The following is a 22724-nucleotide window of genomic DNA, read 5'->3' as shown; positions in this document are numbered from 1 at the left end:
CTTCCAAAATGCTGGGATTACAGGCATGAGCCACTGTGCCTGGCCCATTCTAGATTTTCTTATGCTAATAGTATGTATATGGATTTCTGATTTTCCTGATTTGAGGAGCCTTAGTATACAAATAAGAAAAATTTTTTTTTTGGTCTTTTCTCTTAATTACTGCTCCAGCTCTATCTCTAATGACTTTTTAATGGATCCAGTGGTCTAGTCCTTTTTGTTTAGTTGCAAGGATAGAGCTGTTCCCCACCACCACCCGTGAAGTGGCAGTGGGTCTGGTGCCTCGTGGGCCATTTCTGAGATATCGCTTGTCCTCTTTTGACCTGAGCACAGAGATGAAGAACGGGTGACAGGTCTCCTTAAGTGGCTGGCATCTCTGTTGTTTCATCTGACCCTGTGGCTCTGCAAAGCCAGATGCAAGACCGATTCCTGGATAGGTGATGCGTGTGGATATCAAAGGCAAGGAGACAGTGTTTAGTTTCATCCTGGCACCCTCTTGTTGGGCCAGAAATCTGTGCCCCACTCCTTTCTCCAAGGTAGATACTGATGCCCGGTTCCAGCAGCCCCCAGGGGCAGCCCCTTCACACAGAGCCGTGGGAACAGCCAGGCTTCTCTTTGGCCGTCTCTGGGGTCTGAGAACTGGGATGGGGTGAGGTCGCCTTCCTCCTGGCATTTTGCTGCATGAACCCTGCTGTCCTGAGCCACTCCCGCTGCACCCCTCCCCCTCTCAGAGATCCCTAGGGCAGAAACAGTCCCCGGGTTCACATAAAGCCCCCAACTTCAGGGACCACATGTCAAGCACCCCTATTTTTACCCTGAGTGGAAGAGCACTTCTAGACTCCCGGAATATACCCCTAAAACTCTGCAAGCTCTGTTGCTGGATTGCACGCCTGTGATGGGTCTGCAGAAAGATTGGTGGGAAATAAGATGCCCACCTGCCCTCCTGGCAGGTCCCCACAATCTTGACGAATGACTCTCTTCAAGCACCTTCATTTGGCTTGGGTATGACAAAGTGTGAAGGAAGGGAGGAAATATCTTCTGACTCTGAACACAGCACTCCCTAAAAAGTGGCTTCTGACCCCTCCTGTTCTTCAGGTCCTTTCCCTCTGTCCACTGGCCTGGGATGGGGGTGTCGGGGGTGTTGTGCAGGTTCTACTGGAAAGGCCTCACCTGTGGGAAGTTCGTGGCATCTCTCTGGAAAGGGGTGCTTGTAGCCGGGCGCAGTGGTTCACACCTGTAATCCCAGCACTTTGGGAGGCTGAGGCAGGCGGATCATGAGGTCAGATGGAGACCATCTTGGCTAACACAGTGAAACCCCATCTCTACTAAAAATACAAAAAATTAGCCAGGCGTGGTGGTGGGCGCCTATAGTCCCAGCTACTCAGGAGGCTAAGGCAGGAGAATTGCTTGAACCCCGGTTGTTGAGGTTGCAGTGAGCCGAGATCGTGCCACTGCACTCTGGCCCGGGTGACAGAGTGAGACTCTGTCTCAAAAAAAAAAAAAAAAAGAAAAAAGAAAAAAAAAGAAAGGAGTACTCGTGCTCTTCTGGCTACAGCTTTGGGCCTGTATCTGGAAGCAGGAAGGGCCGCATAACTTCCTGTGAATGTAGTCGTCCGTCCAGTACTTTCTCTGTGCCACACACCTGCACTACAGTAACCCCGAGGCAGAGTGCCAGTATCTTCCCTTTTCAGATAAGAAAGCTGACCTTGAGAGAGGTTTAGTAACTCACCAAGGCCATAGTTCTAAGCAGCCCAAAAAGTATGCAAACTCAGTATCCCCTTAAAGCAGGGAAAGTAGCAGGGAAAAGAGAGTTGGGAAGAGAAACTATAGCCAAATGATAACTCAGATAATAAAAGTCTACTTGGTCTGTACGTTCTCCACAGCAGAGACAATTTCTAAAACTGTCTATTTACCCCAAGCACCATTCACCCCCAGCAAGCACTTGTTCCAGATGCCTGAGTCACTGACATCCACAAGGAGTACGGGTGGCCGAGGGTGCTTTCTGTGAAATTTATAAACTAGCAAGAGCCAAGCATTGCTGATGTCACTTGTCCCCTTTACCAAACCATTTAAACTTTTGATGTCAGTATCACTAGACATTACTATCATCTCCTTGTTACTAGATTATCTACGATGGTCAGAGTCTGAAAAATTATTTACTCCTTCATTTTGTTCATTCATTCGATATTTACATTGAGTGAGCATCTCCTATGTGCAAGACCCTGAGCTAAACTACCAGCATTCCAACATAAAAGGGATTCTTGGGAATAGAAGAACCTCACTTTGTAAGGTCTTAGTCCCCAAGTCCTAAGTCCTTAGTCTTACTTAGGAGTAAGTTTTCACGAACTCAAAAAATTTCAATGAGTACAATGAAAGGAGTGGTCCCCTTGGTGTTCCTTAAATGATAAAATTCCTTTAGTCATCGGGGGAAACAGAGAAGATGAAGGGTGAGCAACTGTTGAGGTCTCGGCATGCTGCTATAAAAGGTGCCCCGTCTGTCTGAGAATATGAATTAACAGGTTAATCAGGCCAGGATGACCCCCAAAAGCATGACAACCTTCTACCATGGGAAATTATCCTCCTCACAAAATAGAAGGCACTTTGATTTGCCCTGTACAACTCACACTGAGAACAGGCATTCCCCGAGATTTAAATGCTGTTCCCACCACCACCGCGCCCCCACTGCCCTGGCAGTTAGTAACCATTAGGCAGGCGGCTGCTTTCTGGCTAGAGCCTTGAGCTAAATAAAACCAAATAAGCGTTGGTTTGTAGAAGTTTATAAAAATCTAGGAAGGCACATTCCTAGTATCACAGCAAGAGAAGGGAAAGTAAATCTTGGTTAGAGGCTGCTGAAGCTGGCGTGGGAAAAACCCCTCTGCCTTCCCCGGCTGTCGGCTGAGTGCCTCGCTGTGGTTCGCAAATCAGAATTCCACGGCCCACTCTGGGTCCACTGAGTCAGAATCTCTGCAACCAGGGCCCCGGAACCTGCATTTTAACAGCTCCAGTGTGGTTCTAACGATGAGCCAGGTGTGGGGGAGCTGTGTGGCACCGCCTGCTACGTTTGAGAAGGTGGCTGCCTGGAGCTCTTCCAACCACGCCCAAATGAGGAATATGTGTAGCCTTTAAGGGAAGTTTTGAAATGCTTTCCCATAAAAATCTTTGAAAAGAGATCAACCCTCCATGTAGCTGAGATTGCACGAAGAAACTATTTTACTAGTTTTTTTCTGAAAGGCTCAAAAAGAACTTGGTTCCATGAAGAATGCACCTTGGATCAAATCAAGAGCATTATGTTCAGTGAGGAATTGGGAGCAATTAGGATAGGAGGAATAATTTTTCTCTATCTTACCTTTAATATTTATTTATTTATTTATTTATTTTGAGACGGAGTTTCGCTCTTGTTGCTCAGGCTACAGTGCAATGGCACGATCTCGGCTCACCGCAACCTCCGCCTCCCGGGTTCAAGCCATTCTCCCACCTCAGCCTCTGGAGTAGCTGGGATTACAGGCATGTGCCACCACCTCCGGCTAATTTTCTATTTTTAGTAGAGACGGGGTTTCTCCTGGTCAGGCTGGTCTCAAACTCCTGACCTCAGGTGATCCGCCCACCTCGGCCTCCCAAAGTGCTGGGGTTACAGGCATGTATCTTCCCTCTTAAAGACAGTTCTAATCCATAAAGGAGAGCAGGCAAAAACAACAGCCCACAGAAGCCGGTGGAAGCCCATGACTGTTAGTTGAATTTATGACCACTTGAAAGCATTTGCATTATAAGCAAGTGGTACAAAGACTGCCCTCAGGATCTTGAGCCTTTCTCTAGCAAATCAATTTTAGCAAAGGCAAACTGAGATAGTCAGCAGCCATGGGATTAGCCAATGGTGTGACAAAAAGATAACTCAGATTTTCAATATATAATAAGTTTTAGGTGGCAAAAAGTGTTCACCATTTGCAAGTAGAAGTTTTATTTTTAGTATGTTGCAACTGCATGAATAATTTACAAGTAAAATAGCTTTTCAGTTTATGTATGTTTCTTTCCGAATTATTAATTACACCCTATTTCATAAAATATACAAGTGGATTTGTTAAATGGCTTTTCCCTAGATGAAGTAGGTCAAACCTGGGCCTGCATCTCCCTAAAGAGGCATTAATGCCTGGTAGCATTTACCAGAGGGTAAGACAGAGAAGTACTTTGGAGAAATTAGAAACTTCCCTAGTACTTGTTATGAAAGCTCAAACTCTTTAAAATAATGGAAATGTCATAAATCAGGCAGATTCAGTTTTGCCTGAGGATGGCTTGAAGGAGGATGCTGCCAGCTCTTTAGTGATTTGTCTGGCACAAGCTACGGGCAGATTTAAAGGTGACCAACTTAGCAAGAAACAAGGCAATTGAAAGATCGGCTTCCTACCTTGACCAGCTAATGCCTGCAAGAGCAGACCGAATGGCTGAATTCCAGCCCGATTCCAGGACTACCGTTTGCTGACCTGCTCTCTTAAATCAGTGCTGTGATCCCTACAGAAGACGGCAGAGTCAGGGTGGGGAAATGAGCAGGTGCTGGTGCTGGCGGTGGGTCTAAACACCCCACCACACATTTGTCTGCATCACTTGTCCAGGACTATGATTCTGGCACTACTTTCCTGGATGTTATACAATGTCAAAGGGGAAGGTGGATGGTTCCCACCGAGACAGAAGCACCTTCTTATTTCAGATGTTATCTCCTTATTCTGCTGTGCTGTGTAACAAAAATGTATCAACCCTAAGCAGAGTTAAGGACAGAGCTAGGATGCTGTGGTAAGCTGAAAAACGCCCTTGAAAAGATATCCATGTCCTAATCCCTGGAACCATTGAATGTTTCCTTTTATAGAAAAAATGTGGGGAGGCTTTGCTACTGTGATTAAATTAAGGATCCTGAGATGGTGGTGGGGTGGTTATTCTGGATTCCCCAGGTGGGCTCTAAATGCAATCACTGGCATCTTTGTAAAAGGAAGCAGAGGGAGATTATTTCACATCCATAGAGGAGGAGGTTGTATTAGTTCGTTCTCACACTGCTTTGAAGACACTATCCAAGACTGGGTAATTTACAAACAAAGCAGGTTCAGTTGGCCCAGAGTTCCACATGGCTGAGGAAGCCTCAGGAAACATACAATCATGGCAGAAGGGGAAGTAGATACGTCTTACATGGCAGCGGCGAGAGAGAGAGAGAAAGAGAGAGAGAGAGAGAGAGAAACTGCCTTATAAAACCATCAGAGCTTGTGAGAACTCACTATCATGAAAACGGCATGAGGGACACTGCCCCCACGATCCAATCACCTCCCACCTCGTCCCTCCCTTGACAGGTGGGGATTACGGGGATTACAATTTGAGATGAAATTTGGGTAGGGACACAGAACCAAACCATATCAGATGTCATGTGAAGACGGAGCAGAGAAACAACTGAGGATGCTGGCCTTGAAAACTAAAGTGGCAGGGCCACAAGCCAAGGAATGCCAGCAGTCAGCAGAAACCAGAAGAGGCAAGACACAGAGTCTACCCTACAGCCTCCTGAGAAAGCTCAGTGTTGCTGACATCTTGAGTTTGACCCAGTGATGCTGATGTCTGACTTGGGCCTCCAGAACTGTGGGAGAATAAATTTCTGTCATTTTAAGCCACCCAGTTTGTGGTAGTTTGTTACAGCAGCCCTAGCAGCTGATACAGGTGCACAGGGACAGAAGCTGGCATGCCCCAATGGGGCCCTGCAGGCACAAGCAACAGTGGGTTGTTCCTTCCCAGGACTGAGGAGCTGTTTACTTTGGGGGCCATCGTGTGTCTCCCTGAGAACCCACAGTTCTGAAGACAAACTCCAGTGCCCAGTGGGTAGCCACTTGTCCCCTTACTCTAAACCTTCAGAGATCCTCTCAGAGCACTAACAAATTGAGACTTGCTTTATAGGGAGCCAACTACAGAGGTGTTTAAAAGGAGAGAAGCAATCTAAATCATCACACATGGATGAAGAGCACCATTTAAAAGTAGAATCTAGGCCGAGCACAGTGGCTTGCACCTGTAATCCCAGAGCTTTGGGAGGCTGAGACAAAAGAATTGTTTGAGGCCAGGGGTTCAAGACCAGTCTAGGCAACACAGGAAGATACTTTCTCTACAAAAAAAACAAAAACAAAAACATTAAAAATTAGCCAGGTGTGGTGGCTTGCATCTGTAGTGCCAGCTACTTGGGAGGTTAGATGGAGGATCACTGTACCCCAGAAGTTCGAGGCTGCAGTGAGCTATGATTGTGCCACTGCACTCCAGCCTGGGTGACAGAGCAAGATTCTGTCTCAAAAAAGAAAAAAAAATGTAGAATCTGGATGGTCCTTACCATCCAGTTAATTCTGTTATCCTATTTCACAGACAAGGAAAAACTGGGGCCCAGAGGAGTTGACTAGTCATGAACCAACCTAAATTAGAACATCTAGAATGTATTCTCTGACTAAGTCATAGTGAAAGCCCCAAATGTACCTTCTGTCTTCTATTCCAAGGCCAATGCTAACCAAAACAGCAAAAAAATAAACAAAAAAAAAAATATGTACATAAACCATTGCTAGTGGCGCCAGGCAAATTAATTCAGCAATTAATCATGTTCTGCCTCGTCTATGGTCTATGTTGCTATAGTTTTGACCTGTCATTTATTTTATTGCTATTGAATCTTTGGTTGATTGAGTGATTGCTCTGAGGGCATACATTCTTTCAGGCAAGAATGTGGCTGTTACCTGGGTTTCACACTTCACTGTGGCTAGCACAGCTCTGTGCTCATAGCTAGTGTTCAATCAACATTTATTTTATTTCTAGGTCTATAAGAGCCTACAGGTTATTTTGTAGGCCTGGTATAATTCCATTTTCTTGCAGGTGAGACCACAAAAGCCTATCAGAGGCCACCCATTCCAGCGACAACTGCACAGCCAGTCACTCTGATGCAGCTTCTGGCTGTCACTGTAGCTGTGGCCACCCCCACCATCTTGCCAAGGCCATCCCCTTCTGCTGCTTCTACCACCAGCATCCGCAGACCAGAGCCTGTGGGCCACAGGAGCCAGGAGATGGGTCAGTAGGTAGACCATGTGTTACTTTGTGCAAGGGAAATGGGAAATTGGGCTTTTAGAGTAACAGCTCTGTCTGAGCATCTGTTGGGCTGGGTGAATGGGGAGCACTGGAGAACTGGGCCAGGGGTATGTGATTGTGTCCTCCTCCTAGATTCAAGGGAGGATATAGATTCAAAAATAGGACTGCTGTCACCGTGCTTCTGAAGATAGAATACTTTCCCATTGCAAAATCCTCATTTCTCCAAAAGCTCAGTTGAAGGGATGGTAGATTTCTATGTAAACATTGTTGGGGTTTTTTTGTTGTTGTTATTGGTTTTTAAGTGACAAATGGTATAGACTTGGAAGTCTTCAAATATTAAAAGCAAACAAAAACCAAAGGAATCCCTTTAGGAAAAGTCAGATAGCTAACATTTTTATTCCTTTTCTAATGGCTTTTTGTCTTACTACTTTTACCCATTGCTCAAATCATGCTGAAGTTTTTATCAAGGTCCAGTTTATGGACTTCATCTCATACTACATCAAATAGGGCCTAAAGAGCCCATCTGATCATCTGATCGCGTTTCTGCACAGACTTATATCTACACCATCGTAGGTTAATAAGCATCTATCTCACTTCTAGAACTTTTCTAGCAAGGGGGTGAAAACCTCTGCAGCTGGAGCTCCACTATTGTCCTAGCAATGTTTTCTGAATATTTCCCACCTGGTGCCACTTTTTCCTTCCAGGAGGAAGTGCTTAGGACTCGTTCTTTTCAGTCTCACCTCCAGCTTCCAGTCACTACTGCCACAGAGAATGACCCTTCCCCCCTTCCTGCTCCCAAAGCAGAGACCAGCTACTTACCTATCCATCTTTTTATTTTAAAAATGCAAATCAGGCTGGGCGCAGTGGCTTACGCCTGTAATCCCAGCACTTTGGGAGGCTGAGGCAGGCAGATCACTTGAGGCCTGGAGTTCAAGACCAGCCTGGCGAACATGGTGAAACCCCATCTCTACTAAAAATGCAAATATTAGCCAGGTGTGGTGGCACATACCTATAGTCCCAGCTACTCGGGAGGCTGAGGCTGGAGAGTCGCTTGAACCTGGGAGGCGGAGGTTGTAGTTCGCTGAGATCGCACCACTGCACTCCACCCTGGGTGACAGAGAGAGACTCCGTTTCAATAAATAAATCAATGAAAATGCAAATCAGCACTTTGAATGTGCTAGACCGTTTTCTGAACACCTGACAAATATTAGCCTATTGAATCCTCCATAACAACCCTGTGAAGTAGATTTATGACTTCCAATTTGAATAAGCCATTGTACTGATGAGGAAACCAAGGAGTAAGGCAGTGAGGAAACTGGTTTCAGCCTATACAGCTGGGAAGTGGCAGAGCTGGAATTCAAACTCCAACAGCCTGGCTCTCCTTTTCCTTGCAGGGGAGCATCCCTGCCAAAAATGAACACCCCAGGCCCAGGCAGAGCACATCTTGGCATGATTGCTGTGGCAAAATTAGAAGGTGCTCAGCACAGCCAACTTCTTGAATTAATAATAAATAACAGAATTCATGTAGTACATATATTGCATGTACCAGACATACTGCATGCATTATCTTATTTAATCTTCTCAATAACTTTTTGAAATAGGAGTTATTATTATGCCATTTTATGGACAACTCATTGAAGAAGCTATGATATAAAGTCCCAAAATAAGAATACCGCAAAAAGAATTTTTGAACTTCTGAAATATATCAAACACTCCTCCACCATTCTGTTCCTGTTTAACTCAGGATAATATTAACACGGGTGCACAATACTTGATAGCAAAAGAGAAACAGGAAGGACGCTGGATGGAAGGGTTAACAGGGGTTCTGTAGCCAGAAGTTCTCCTTTCTAAAATTTCAGGCTCTTGACTTCGGATGCCTTGATTCTTTCAAAGATTTTTGAGTATCTGAGTAAATTGTTTGCTCCTGTTTTCTCCTTAGAGGACTTTAAATTCTTACATAACACATATAACTAAACATGTGGTGTATTTATTTGGCTACGCTGGGAGCTTGGAAATCTGTTGCAAGTTGGGCTCTGCTTGTGGAAAACCTAAGAAACTTGAAGTAGTGGCTCCTAACCTGGCAAAGCTTCATTATTCCTGGCTTGGGAACAGGAGCTTTGGACAACAGCCTCCCGGTCCATCAGTGTTCCTTCTTCATCCTTGTCCAGCGCCCACTTCCATGCTGACCCACAGACTGCTAGACCAACACTCGGAGCAAGCAGGCCATGCAGCATGTACCACAATTGCTAGGATAGGAGCCAAACGGGGGAAGGGGGAGAGCTTTTTAAAAGTTGTATTGTCTACTCAAAGGAGTTTCTGAAGGCCTAAAAAGAAGTGAAAATTAATATTTAATTGCTTATGTCTTTTTAAAATAAAAGTATTCATGAGATACTTTCCAGAAACCATACAATTCACTCATTTAAAGTACAATTCAATGGTTTGTCGTATAATGATAGGGTTGTGTGACCATCACCACCATCAATTCTAGAACATTTTCATCCCCCCAAAAGAAATCCTGTGCCCATAAACAGTTACTCTTCATTTCTCCTAACCACTCCTCTCCAGCACTAAGTAACCAATTGACTTTCATGAATGCCTATCTTAATGTATGGCTATAGATATTTGCTGTGATATTTCAGCCCAACTATATTAAACAATATTTAGATAACTCATGTTTTTCCTTCAAATGGGCTGAAAATTAGAAAGCAAATCTCCTTATACTGTGATAGACAAGTGAGTTGTTGTTATTGCACTTATTAAAGATTTTTCCTCTTATATATGTGACTGTAGGCGCAAGGTTCTAGAACTGGTTGTGGACAGGGTGTTCAAGCAAAACCTAATTCACTTATTCATTCAACAAATGTTTTATTGAATGCCCACTATGTGTTAGGTACTGTTCTAAATCTGGGCTACATCAGTGAACACATCCCATCGAGATCCCTGCAGCAAGTCGCTTCAGCTTAGGACACCTGAAGAGTATGTAGCCAAAACAGGAGTTACCTGCGTTTGGGGTCTGTGACTCATTTGTATTCCACAATGGGATCAAGATCTGCCTCTGAGACAGGACTTGGAGAGGGAACTTGGAGAGGGCTCAAGGGAGAGTGGAAAGTACAGCAGGAAGAGACAGGGGCTCTCCCAGCCCATGCAGAGGAGCTGATGCAGATGGAAGGTGGAGCTGATGCAGATGGAAGGTGGGGCTGTTCACCAAGCCCGCATCATGGCCCCTTAACTGACCCATGAATGTGCAAACCAACAAGACAGAAGTGAGTGAGTCAAGGCTGGGGGTAAGGAAGCGAAAAGCCAGAGCAATAGAGACTTCTTACAGGTGCAGGAAGGAGGCTGTTCTTCATGGGCAAGGCCAAGGACAATGGCATCCCCGGGGACAGAGGGGGAAGCTGGGAGAGCCAGATCTCTAGATATGCTTAGGAAAGAGTGCTGGAAAAGATGGAAAATCCCTCCAGGTTCAGCTATAGGTCTGGCTGAATCTACCACAGGCTAAGGAGGTGGAGTGGCTGTGCCTTCCATTGTTTCCTTAATCAAGTTCATTTCAAGACATGCCATGGTTGCCTCAGCTGAGCTAGCACTGAACTTGTCCACAACCAAGGGTAGACCAGGGAGGGGAGAAGAGCGCCGCCTAGTGGCAGGGAATAGCGATGACTGTGATCCTTCACTTTTCTACCCTGGGCTCCACCTTCTGACCAAGGGCCGCTAAGGGGGAGAAAGTGAAATTTGAGGCAGGAAGAGAGGCCAGCATCTATCACTGCCCATTCCTTCCACATACAGTTTCCCTTACCAACACTTATCTCACCAGTGAACGCTTATCTTCCTTAAGGTATCTGGAGAAGGCTTTTCTTAAAATCCAGTCTTACAAATAGTAAGAAAAAGACAAATGTTCCAAAAGAAAGATGGGGAAAGGTCATAACCAGGCAAGCCACAGTGGAACAACTACAAATGGCCAATAAAAAAAATTGTTATAAAGATGTTCGGCTTTGCCGGGCCTGGTGACTCACGCCTGTAATCCCAGCACTTTGGGAGGCCGAGGCGGGTGGATCACGAGGTCAGGAGTTCAAGACCAGTCTGGCCCAGATGGTGAAACCTCATCTCTACTAAAAATACAAAAATTAGCCAGAGGCGGTGGCATGCACCTATAATCCCGGCTACTCAGGAGGCTGAGGCAGGAGAAACCCTTGAACCTGGGCAGCAGAGGTTGCAGTGAGCTGAGATCGTGCCACTGCACTCCAGCCTGGGTGATAGAGTGAGACTTTGCAAAAAAAAAAGAAGTTCGGCTTCACCAGGAATCAAGTAAGTACAAATTAAACAACAAAATATCATTTCTCACCAACTCTCATTGGAAATTGGTAATACACAGTTTGGGTGACAGTGTGGAGAAATGACTCAGAATTCACACTTCTAGGAATATACCCTAACGTCATTATCAACCAGGGGTGAGAAGAAGCATGAACACAGATGCTGTTCATCATTTTTTAAAGGGGATGATTTAATTGTTTATCACTAGAAGAACGGTTAAAGAATTTACTATACAGGTAGTAAAATGTTGAGAAATATGTGCACTTAGTGCCACGAGAGAATTGGCCTGGGGCAGATCGTTCAGTCAAAGAAGCAGCCTACAAAACAGCATGGGAACCAGTCTCACTTTTGCAACTGTGTGTTGTACACGAGAACATGTACATCCCACAGAAAAAGGGATACAAGTAACCAGAAGTGTATACCAGTAACTGCTGGCTAGAGGATAAAAGGTGATTGCTTGTTATGCATAGTATATCATCTTATTCTTACAGGAAGCCTATGTTATCTGTATAATTAAACAGAAAATAAGGCTGCTTTGAGGCTGGGCATGGTGGTTCATGCCTCCCTAATTCCAACACTTTGGGAGGCTGAGGCAAGAGGATCACTTGAGGCCAGGAGTTCAATACCAGCCTGGGCAACAGATCAAGACCCCTGTCTCTACAAAAATTAAAAAAACAAAAACAAAAAAAAACAAAAAAAAAACCACTTTGGTGGCTCACACCTGTAATCCCAACACTTTGGGAGGCGAAGGCAGGCAGATCACCTGAGGTCAGAAGTTCAAGACCAGCCTGACTGACATGGAGAAAACCCATCTGTACTAAAAATACAAAATTAGCTGGGCATTGTGGCACATGCTTGTGATCCCAGTTACTCAGGAGGCTGAGGCAGGAGAATCACTTGAACCTGGAAGGCAGAGGTTGTGGGGAGCTGAGATCGTGCCATTGCACTCCAGCCTGGGCAACAAGAGCAAAACTCTGTCTCAAAAACAAAAAACAAAACAAAACAAAACAAAAACGTAGCGAAGCATGGCGATGTGCACTTGTAGTCTCAGCTACTCAGGAGGCTGAGGCAGGAGGATCACTTGAGCCCAGGAGTTCAAGGCTGCAGTGAGCTATGATCACACCACTGTACCCCAGCCTGCGGGACAGAGTGAGAGCCTGACTGAAAATAAAAAACAAACAAACAAAAACCTACTTTGAGTTTGTGTCACATAATTGGAACAAAGACAAAAAGAGTCAAAAGCTGGTTTTGGATAGATCAGGTTCTAAGACAAATTGATAGTTTTTTCCATGCCCTCTTGCTCTTCCCCTCCTTAACATTTGGTTCCTTCCCTCAGCTGGGTTTTACGTGCCTCTCTTCCCCCTCCAAAGGCTTTGCATTTCTCTTAACAGAATGCTTTATCTCCCTTCTCCCTTTTAAAACCTTGCTTTAGAGAAATTGCTCAATAAATAATGAATGTGGAAGTGTGTTTCCTTCACTCACAGAGTAATTAAGGATAACCCATTGTGTACCTCTAAAAATGACGGAAAGCTAATGCTATTTGCATCAATACCATGTTAACGCAGCTTAAGCAAATTGCTGAATATTAAGTGACATTTCCACTGAAGGATTACTTCAACCTCCCCATGAGTGGCACAGTTGACAATTATTGTAAGAATAATGAAGTGTAAAGAAATATGGCATTTGACTAAAAGATACTTTGATAGTTGTGAAATACAAAGGTTATTATTGCCTGTAGTTTTTAGTTCGTGTTTTAAGTTAAATACTCCTTTTTCTTTTTCTTTTTCTTTTTTTCTATTTGAATTCCTCTTCCAAGGCAGGTTCAGACTGCCAAAATATAGAGCTTCACCTTGCTTCCGACCTTGGTAATGTTTTGCTAGGTTGGATCATGGAAAGAATGAGAACAGTTAGGTTGAAATTTACTGGCCGGGCGCGGTGGCTCATGCCTTGGAAGGCTGAGGCAGGCAGATCACTCAAGGTCAGGAGTTCGAGACCAGCCTGGCCAGCATGGTAAAACTCCATCTCTACTAAAAATACAAAACATTAGTTGAGCCTGGTGGTACTGGTTGAGCCTGTAATCCCAGCTACTCAGAGGCTGAGGTGGGAGAATCGCTTGACCCGGAGGTTGCAGTGAGCTAAGATCGTGCCGCGGCACTCCAGCTCTGGGCATACAGCGAGACTCTGACTCAAAAATAAGTTCATTAATTAAAATAAAAAAAAATTCATGCTCTGACCAGTCAAATGTTCTTACAGATCTCTGGTCCACTACCACCTACACAAGCAGCCAAAACAGGCCCGGAGCCGATCCAGGTAAGACCCTAAACTCCCTTTCCAGCCACTGATGAAAGTTAAGCTTGTTTATATGGGGTTCCTCTCCACATCTGTGCCATTTAATTTAGATTTGAACAAGGACTTTTAAACCACTTAGGTCAACAGAAGATACAGCTCAAGGGTCCAAAGTGTAAGAAAACATGTAAGGAAGTGGTTAAGTAAGCAAAGGCCTGACCCGCTCTCCGTTCCCTTGAGGTGATTCTGTAGAGGTTGTGAAAGGAATGTCTCAGGATTCAGCAACTAGGCTCTTACAGACCTGAAAAGGGACACTCTCTGGGACTTATTTTTGAGGAACTACAGTAAAACACTGAGGGAAATTTGTATCATCTCCCAGGCAAGAGCCTTTTTTTTCTCTTTTTTGCCTGAGTAATTCTATGCCACTGGGGATAGAAATACATTCTCTCCCACCCGCCTCCACCCCAGAGTTCACCTATGAATTCTGAAATGCCCCTGGCTGTCTTCATTTCTGTATGCCCCTTAATGGTTTGGCTGCAGAACTAGGAATCCAGCAAATTCTCTTCTCTGCAGCACTGTAAAGGCCTGCAGAGATTAGAAAGGAAAATCTAGCAGGGTTTGAAGGTTTCCACAAACTCTACTCACGGCCCGGTCTATGAGCTGATACACTTGGTGGAAGTATACCATTCCCTCTGAAGCCACAGGGCACTAGGACCAGAAGGACCTACAATGTGGGGGGGTGTTCAGGTCTTCCCCCTGCTGGGGGATACTCGTCCACTCTCCACATGTTCTTAGAAACTGTAGGTTCTGTTTTACTTGCTACTGGATAGGAACAAGGGCCCCATGGGCTCCTCTGGTCAGGGCAGGCGGCTTCTATGAGCTTCACAATTGCACCTTTGCCAATGCACATGCTGTTTTCCTGGACAAAATGGCTTGAGAATCAGAACACTGGCCAGGGCAAGGACTCCAAGGCCATCTCAGGCCTCTACAGACTCGTGGGACTCTTCAGGAGGCGAAGTCATGGGGCACTGTTTCCTCCTGTCCCCTTGGCCAAGATTTTTGCCTCCTCTGCAACCCCCAAAAGTACAGCCAGGCACAGGGAGCTCGGCTGACTTCCAAGGAAACTCTGAACTAAGGTAATTTTCACCAGGGGGCAAAATAAGGAAAGAAAGCAGCCTGCTGGCTGTGTGTACGTCAGCTGACCCTGTGTAATCCCCTCAGGTATCCAAAGGCAAGATCCTTCAGGAGCTGCCTTCGAGAAACCTGTTAGAGCGGATGTCAGCCTGGGTAAGTTGCCCAGTGCTTACCATCCCTGCTCCCTGCGAATTTGCTCTGTGGCACTTTGCAAACACGAGGACTTCCCCCATACACTTGCTCTTGGCCTCTGCAGCTCAACTTCAGGTCACCAGACTTTGGGGGCATGCTAATATTTAACCTCGAGAAAATGTCTCTTTGATTGATCGGTTCTCAGTGCATCAAAGAGAAGATCTTTGTCAACAAAGACACCCAAGGGCTGTCATTACTTTGTGTCCCCTCAAGAGATCCCCCCACTAAGCAATCTCTGCACCACTCTGCACCTACCAGGCCTATCCTCAGACTGGCCTCCAGGATAAAGCACGAATACCCAAACACAGCACATGGTTGGGATATGGCATGGGGGACGGTTGGCAAGGAGGCACATTACCTGATTTGCATCTTCGATTTTTTACTACCTGACAATGTTGGGTTTGTTTCAAGGCTGTATTCTGCTGAATGCGTTTGCCCTCATTCCCTTTTTCTGAGTTTACCGTCCTCCAGTTCTACAGCTCTGGGATTCTCTGTTTCTCCTCCATTCTCCTTTATGCTCCCAATAATGCCACTCTGTCTCGACCCACACGGATGTTCCCAGCTTCCTTTTGACCTTCAAATCCTACCCAATTTCTGCTGCTTCTCTCTTCACCATCATCCCTGCAACTTGGCTCTGAGTGTCTCAGAGCCTCCCATGAACTCTCGGAGTGTTCCTGACTTAAAGGACTCCCCCAACACCCTCTAGGTGCACAGACCTAGACTCATTAGGAAGCCCCATTATGGCTCCTGCAGGGGGAGGAAGCCATTTGCACACCCTGAGTAAACGCATGTAGGAACATTTGGAGTTCTTAGATATCCTTCGACCAGCTCTCATCTCAGATGCAGTCATGTATACAAGGCAAGCTGCCCAGTTCCTCAGCTATAAAATTGTCAGATTATGGAATTGGAAAGAATTGTATAAAGTACATCTGGTCTAACTTCTCACCTAAAAATGAATCACTTATGGTGTGCCAGACAGAGGCCTTTACCCTATACTTCATGTAGTAGGGAATTCCCAGCCCCTTCATTTGGTGGGTGAAACTGTTAGACGTAACTATCCAGAACTTCAGTTCCTCGTTACTAATTTGTCTAAGGCAGTGGTTCTCAAAGTGTGGTCCAAAGACCCTGCTTTCAGAGATTCTGTGACATCTTCCCTTCTCTGACTAATGTCATTGTGAGGACAGATTTTCTCCACATATTTCAACAAAAACAACATATCACAACTGACTGTGGGAGCTGATAAGAGACTCCAGCTGTCTTCTATTATGATAGACATTGGAGACATTTGCCACTCTTCTCACCGAACCCTTGGTTTTAGAAAACAGTTGTTTTTCAGTAAAAATTAACACTGACGTTAAAATGTAATAATTCTGTTGTCACTTTGAAGTAAATTAATAGTTAGGCAGGGTGTGGTGGTTCACGCCTGTAATCCTAGCACTTTGGGAGGCCAAGGCGGGTGGATTATTTGAGGTCAAGAGTTCGAGACTAGTTTGGTCCACATGGTGAGACCCCACCTCTACTAAAAATACAAAAATTAGCCAGTGGTGTGCGCCTGTAATCCCAGTTAGTCGGGAGGCTGAGGCAGGAGAATTACTTAAACCTGGGAGGCAGAGGATGCAGTAAGCTGAGATGGCACCACTGCACTCCAGCCTAGGCCAGAGGGAGACTCCGCCTCAAAAAAAATAAAATGAAATAATAAAATAAAATAAGTTAAAATAAAGCAAATTAATAGTTGAATAAATTGCCAGTTAGTATTCCATTTCAAATGAGAAAATGCATAGTTGTAATTTCTAAATGATAAAAATTAATAGATATAACTCATATAAACTAAAGGTCTTTGGGGTCTTTGACAATTTTTTAGAGCATGAAAAGGCTGAGAACCTTTGAGAGTGTCTCAAATTAGAGGGCCTTTCAAATACATGAAGCTAGACTTCATGTCTTTTTTTATAGCTCATCTTTTCCAGGATATTTCTTTAATCCCTCCAATAGGTCCTTCCATGACTTGGCAGTACACCCTCTAACTATGCTATAGACTATTAATAATTCATACACCAGGGCACCGCAAACACAATGTGGCCTGGGTAGTGTGCCAGGCAATTGCCTCTGTAGTCCTAAATACTCTGCTTCCACTAAAGCATCCCAAGTTCCATTTGGAGTAAGCCTCGTCTCACCATTGGCTCATCTCCTACTGAGCTTGCAATACCTAAAGCCCAGGCTGGGGGCAGTGGCACAATCTCGGCTCACTGCAAGCTCCACCTCCCAGGTTCACGCCATTCTCCTGCCTCAGCCTCCCAAGTAGCTGGGACTACAGGCACCCACCACCATGCCCGGCTAATTTTTTTTTATATTTGGTAGAGATGGGGTTTCACCGTGTTAGCCAGGATGGTCTCGATCTCCTGACCTCGTGATCAGGACTTTTTATCATATACCTATGTAGAAACAGACCACCTCAATCCCGCCTAGGTACAATGGAGTTTTTGAAGCCCACATTGAAAAAATCACCTATCTCTATTAAATCCTTCCTTCGTTTAGTCAGCTGCAATCTTCCTATTAGTTCTGTCATTTAATGTGTTAACATCCTTGTAATCTTTGTGTCATCTGAAAAATAGATAAACATGCCACCTGTCTCCATTCCCGTTACTGATAAAAATATATCACGTGGGGCAACCGAATCCTGCGGTCTGCACTAAACACCTCCTTTGTGTTTAGATCAACCCAGACACAAGCAGCTACATGTGGACCTGATGATGTTGTCATCCTCCTTTCTACAGGACAGCAGGTGTACGACCCATGAGTGATGCCTGCCACCCTCTCCCACGGTGCCTTCAGCTACAGATAGAAATTCATGTACCCCTCCTCCCATATTTAAGCTGAAGCTCTCAGGAAGGGGACCTGTTATTTAATTTTTAAAAATATTTATTGAGCATACTATATGTCAGATACTATGCTGTGCATTAGAACTGCAAACATGAATCAAATATTTTCAAATTCTAGAATTACGCTGCTAGGGCTTTTGCCTTCACAGGTCCCACACTCTCCCGCTTCAGAGTCATCAGTAATGCCACTGCCTCATAAGCACTGGGTCTCCCACTGCGTTTTGGGAGTTGGGGCAGTCTACTCCTGCTGTATGGAGGAGGTGGGCGTGATGGGCTCCTGATAATTCAAGTTAAAACCCGGTGGCTTTTCCTCGGAACCATCCTTATGCTGGTTGGCTTCGTACCATGAGCTATGTTTGAGTCAAAGAAGCTTCACTGGTCTGGAAACCTAACAATGGAGTTAATGTTGTTTCCAAGAGAAAAGGCTGCCAGGTCTCCCAAAAAATACCCCACACCGAGCCTTGGATGGTAGCCCATTTATAAACCTGGGACTGTCGATGCTTTGTTGACATGATGGCTTACGCCCAGGACCCCAGATTGTCCTCAGCCTTCTCTGAGAGTCCTTGTGCGATGTGCTACCAGCATGGCAACACCCTGGGCACAGCTGCAACACCCCACCCTCTGAGTGCTCCCCACTTCAGTACAGCAAGAGTCTGCTCTCCAGCGAACGTGCAGCTCTTGGGACATGAAGCCAGGTGAAGAGAAGGGAAGCCTAGAGATTCTGCTGGTCCAGATGCCTGCTGCCTTTCAGAGCCACTTCCTCCTGAAAACTACACCCCAGGGGAGTCACTGGGAAGAAACCAGGGAGCTGAAGGGCCACTTGGGCTTCTGTCTTACAAAATTTGAGAGCCCGAGGGGCCATGTTTGCAGCCCCTGCTTGGGTCCTGTGTTGGTGCCTTCTAGATGTACAGGGAACAGAAGGAGCTGGAACCAGCACCAAGATTATACCACAGTCTTAGGAGCAGGGATGGTTCTGGGCCCTTTTGAAGACTTGACTACATTAGCATGAGTTGCAGGTGGCTGGGCCAGGCCCAGCTCTTCGGTAGCCTAAGCAAGTACTCTGAGATGCTGAAGCGATGATGACTCCTCCTCGTGTGTGATAAACAGATGGTGGTTAAGGGTAGGCTTTGGAGCCTGCCTGCCTGGGCTTAAAGTTCTGTTCTGCCGCTCCCTGTGTGTGAGTGTCCTCACCTGTAAAATGAGATCATAGCTGCAACTAAGTCACTGGATGATTGTGACTTAACACATAGAAAGTGCTCAGTGAATGCCTGATGCTAAGCAAGCTCTCCATAAACACCAATGGCTTCTACATTTTTACCCCAGAAATTATTCAGAACCAGTACACCTTTTTTTTTTTTTAATTTCCAACTTGCATCCGAAGTTCAAGGGTACATGTGCCAAATGTGCAGGTTTGTTACATAAGTAAATGTGTGCCATGGTGGTTTACTATACAGATCATCCCATCACCTAGGTATTAAACCCATCATCCATTAGTTATTCTTCCTGATGCTCTCCCTCCTCCTACCTCCCAACCCTCCAACAGGCCCCAGCATGTGCTATTCCCCACCATGTGTCCATGTGTTCTCATCATTCAGCTCCCACTTGTAAGTGAGAACATGCAGTATTAGAACCAACACTCCTTTTAGACATGACTGTATCTATGAGATGACCAAACAAGAATTGTCACAAAAACACAAAAATAATTCCCTGGTTTTCTAAGAGTGACTTACATTTTTCAAAGTGATTTTATACACATTTACCAACTTCGAGTCTCCTCCACGTGACAGTGCCGGGAAAGTCTTTATGACAGCCCTACACTGGAAAAAACTGGAGGCGAACTGGAAAGAAGGTAAGTGAGCTCCCCAGGCTCCCAGTTGGTCTTTGGCAGACCCAGGATGGGCTTCTGACGTCTTTTTTCTTGATACCACCCTGTTCCTCCTTGACGCCAGAATACAAATGTTCTCACAAATTTACTTCTCATTACTACTGAGTCCAAAAAACACCAAGTCTCAGCTGTCCAAATATTTTTCAGCCTTTGGCTTTTGGATGAATGTAATTTGGTTCAAACTTGTCCCAAACTAACTGAAAGTGGCGTTAATATAAGGCCAGGCTTCTAAGACAGGAGCAAGAGGCTTAGAAATCCCTGATGTTGGGGGACTGTTTATCTCCTGATAAAGTAGTAGAGCACCCAGCATCCTAATCTTCCTGACATTCAAGAGTGCGTCGGAAAAAGGAAAAAGAAAGCAAGCAAGCCTTGGGCAAAAAACTGAGAGAAGCCTGCAGCGCATTTTTTTAGGAAAAGGGTAAAGTGCATAGTTTCACCAGTAGGTGGCAATAAAGTAATAAGGCTAAAGAAGCAGAATGTTCTTGATCAGAATGTTGAAGCATGTCATAAATATTTTGAATGTGGAGACTATCCTGCCCAATCTGTTTATATTACTTACAAAGAAACTAAGGCTCACAAAGGGTTTGTGATTAGCTCAAGGTCACACACCTGGTTAATGACTGAACTAGATTAAACTCAGGTCTCACCATTAAACCAGAATGTGCAAGAACAGATTGCCTTTCAAAACTGCCTGGCATCTTCATCACATAAAGAAAAATATCACCTTTTTTCAATGTGTTAGTAATTTCAGCTGGCAGAAAAGCTGATAGCCTTTAAGAAATAAAAAGCTGATCATGCTCCCAACTTTCTGATCTAAGATAGAGAAGGAGGAGGGATGGAGAGAAGGAGGGAGGAAGGGAGGGGAGACATGGAAAAGAGAGGAAAGGAGAGAGAGAGGCAGAAAGAAAGAGAAACAGCCATTTCTGTGTTATAAGGCTTCCTGACACATTTGTGCTGCCTGTGAGCCCCTCTCAGCCATGATTTTCCAAAAAAGATCAGAGATTATTGGGTAAGACTCTCCCCCTCCCCTTGACCCCTTCTACTTCATCAGCACCAGTTTGTGATGAAGGCCATTAAACATCTTACTGCATATAGGTCTAGGTGCTACTTTCCTTTATTCTGTTTGAGTCACACACCGAGAAGCAGAATCTTGGGAAATAAGCGGATTGCCTATTCCCTGAAAGGGCCATATTTGTTCTGTTTAGTTCCAAGGGAATTCAAACAGGTGGGACAAATGTACATAGAACAATATTAGGCACATAGTGAGTGCTTAATAAGTGTGGACGTATGAATAGATGGGAAAGGATTTAGGACAAAAGATTCAGTCTCAATAGTGCAAGAAGGAATCTATTACTTTGGTTGAATATGTAGTGAATCCCCTCTCTCTGGAGGTATTCAAGCACTAGCCAGCCACTCGCAGGCCGGGGATGTTGTAAAAACAGGTTGGGAGACGGTTTGGAATGGATGAACTTTTAGTTCCTTTTGAATCCGAGGATTCCCATTATTCCAAGATTCTTGGTGCATAATGAAAAAGAAACTGGTAAAGATGTTTATGACTTTGACCTTAAGAGCTTCAGATTTTAAAAAATCATACAGATTTCAGGTTGCTTCATCCAAAATTCTGGCCCTCTGTTCCTTTATTTAACTTTCGGACACAATTGGGAAACCTTATCATCCCGGCAATTCACTCGAGAGTTTCTACTGGTTTGGTTTAAGTAACAAGTTTTGTTTCTTTTCAATTTTGAAAATCAGGAGAGATGGACTCATGGAAACCTGGATCGGTCCTTTTAGATGAAGGTAATTATACAGCCCAACCTCTCAGTCACGCCTGGATCAAGATGCATAGGATAACAGAACTAAGAGTCTAATAATCCAGCTGGCAGAGTGACTGGGCTCCGCTAGCCTAGGATTTCTAACGGCTCCCGCCTCTGACTTAAGGGTCCTGCAAAGGGCACACTGAAACTCCCTCCCTAGGGAGGCCTGGGGTAAGGAGCAATACTGGATAACAAAAGGGAGAGAGGAAATGTGAAGACAAAAAGCCAGAAGGGAGCTAGTTTCCCACTCTCAAAATGGGTTTGGATCCTCACTCCATCTGGCAGCACACTTTAACTTCCTCCAACTCCATTTCCTCCTTTGCAAAATGGCTTTCAGGTTTTCCCTTCACAAGAATGGGTGTTGTTCGCTGCCTACTGCATTAAATATTCGAAACTCCAACAAACAAGACCTTCCAGCTCTTCGTGGGAGGGAAGACTGTACTGGTAGGGGAAGAAGGAGGTGAAGGAGAGGACTCCGCCTCTGGACTTGTACTTCTCCCCTTCCTCCAACGCAGAGCGTTGGGGCGTTTCCACGACAGGCTCCTGGCTGAGAAATACTGTTAGACACCCAAAGTGAATGTTTAAAATGATGTGAGGAAGTGAGATGAGCTAGCTGACCTTTAATGGAAGGATGAAATCATGTGCTTTGCAAACTGGAAAAAATAACAAGCTAGTAGAAAGCTCACTGCAGCCAAGCGCGAGCAACAACCCCCGCATCTTCCTCCAACCCCGGAGAATCCCGGAACTTCCGGGCATCCTAAAAATGGGGAGACTCACTTCCGGTGCTGCAAGCGCACTCTTCCTGGGAAGCCCATTTGTCTTACCAAGCCTGAAAGGATTCGTTTTTATTGTCTTTATTTCTTTAAATGGTATATTTATGAACTTGGCTCACATGTAAATGGCTCTAAAGAAACCCCCTTCCCCAAGGCTGAAATGCAACTCACACGCACAGCTTCTGACAGCATGAAACCTTTTTGCATCTCTACTTCTAGTCTCAAACAGCTGGGAGGGTGGAGTTGCATTTTCAGCCCTCTTATTTGAGTTGCTTTTAAATAAACTGTCTTTCTCCAGTCCACATCCAGTCCTCATTAGATTGTCCTCCTTGCGCCTTACTCATCTTCGTTCATTGTCTCAGTCACCAAATGTTGACTGAAG

General features: G+C 45.0%; 1 protein-coding gene across 4 annotated transcripts in view; it reads left to right on the top strand.

Moving 5' to 3' along the window:
- The window catches only part of VIT (vitrin), a 129735-nt gene that overhangs the window by 74340 nt on the left and 32671 nt on the right, over nt 1–22724 (top strand). For 2 of the 4 annotated variants that reach the window (XM_011967641.1, XM_011967640.1), the window contains exons 7-9: nt 6865–7056; nt 13636–13692; nt 14890–14955. In XM_011967641.1, the coding sequence (XP_011823031.1) occupies nt 6865–7056; nt 13636–13692; nt 14890–14955 (315 nt within the window). Of the gene's footprint in view, nt 1–6864; nt 7057–13635; nt 13693–14889; nt 14956–21507; nt 21553–22724 lie in introns of all 4 variants that reach the window. The other 2 variants (XM_011967639.1, XM_011967642.1) reach the window with 2 other exon arrangements.

This window comes from Mandrillus leucophaeus, unplaced genomic scaffold (assembly GCF_000951045.1).
Source record: "Mandrillus leucophaeus isolate KB7577 unplaced genomic scaffold, Mleu.le_1.0 Scaffold805, whole genome shotgun sequence".
Lineage (NCBI taxonomy): Eukaryota > Metazoa > Chordata > Mammalia > Primates > Cercopithecidae > Mandrillus > Mandrillus leucophaeus.
This window is presented reverse-complemented; position numbering and strand designations above follow the sequence as displayed.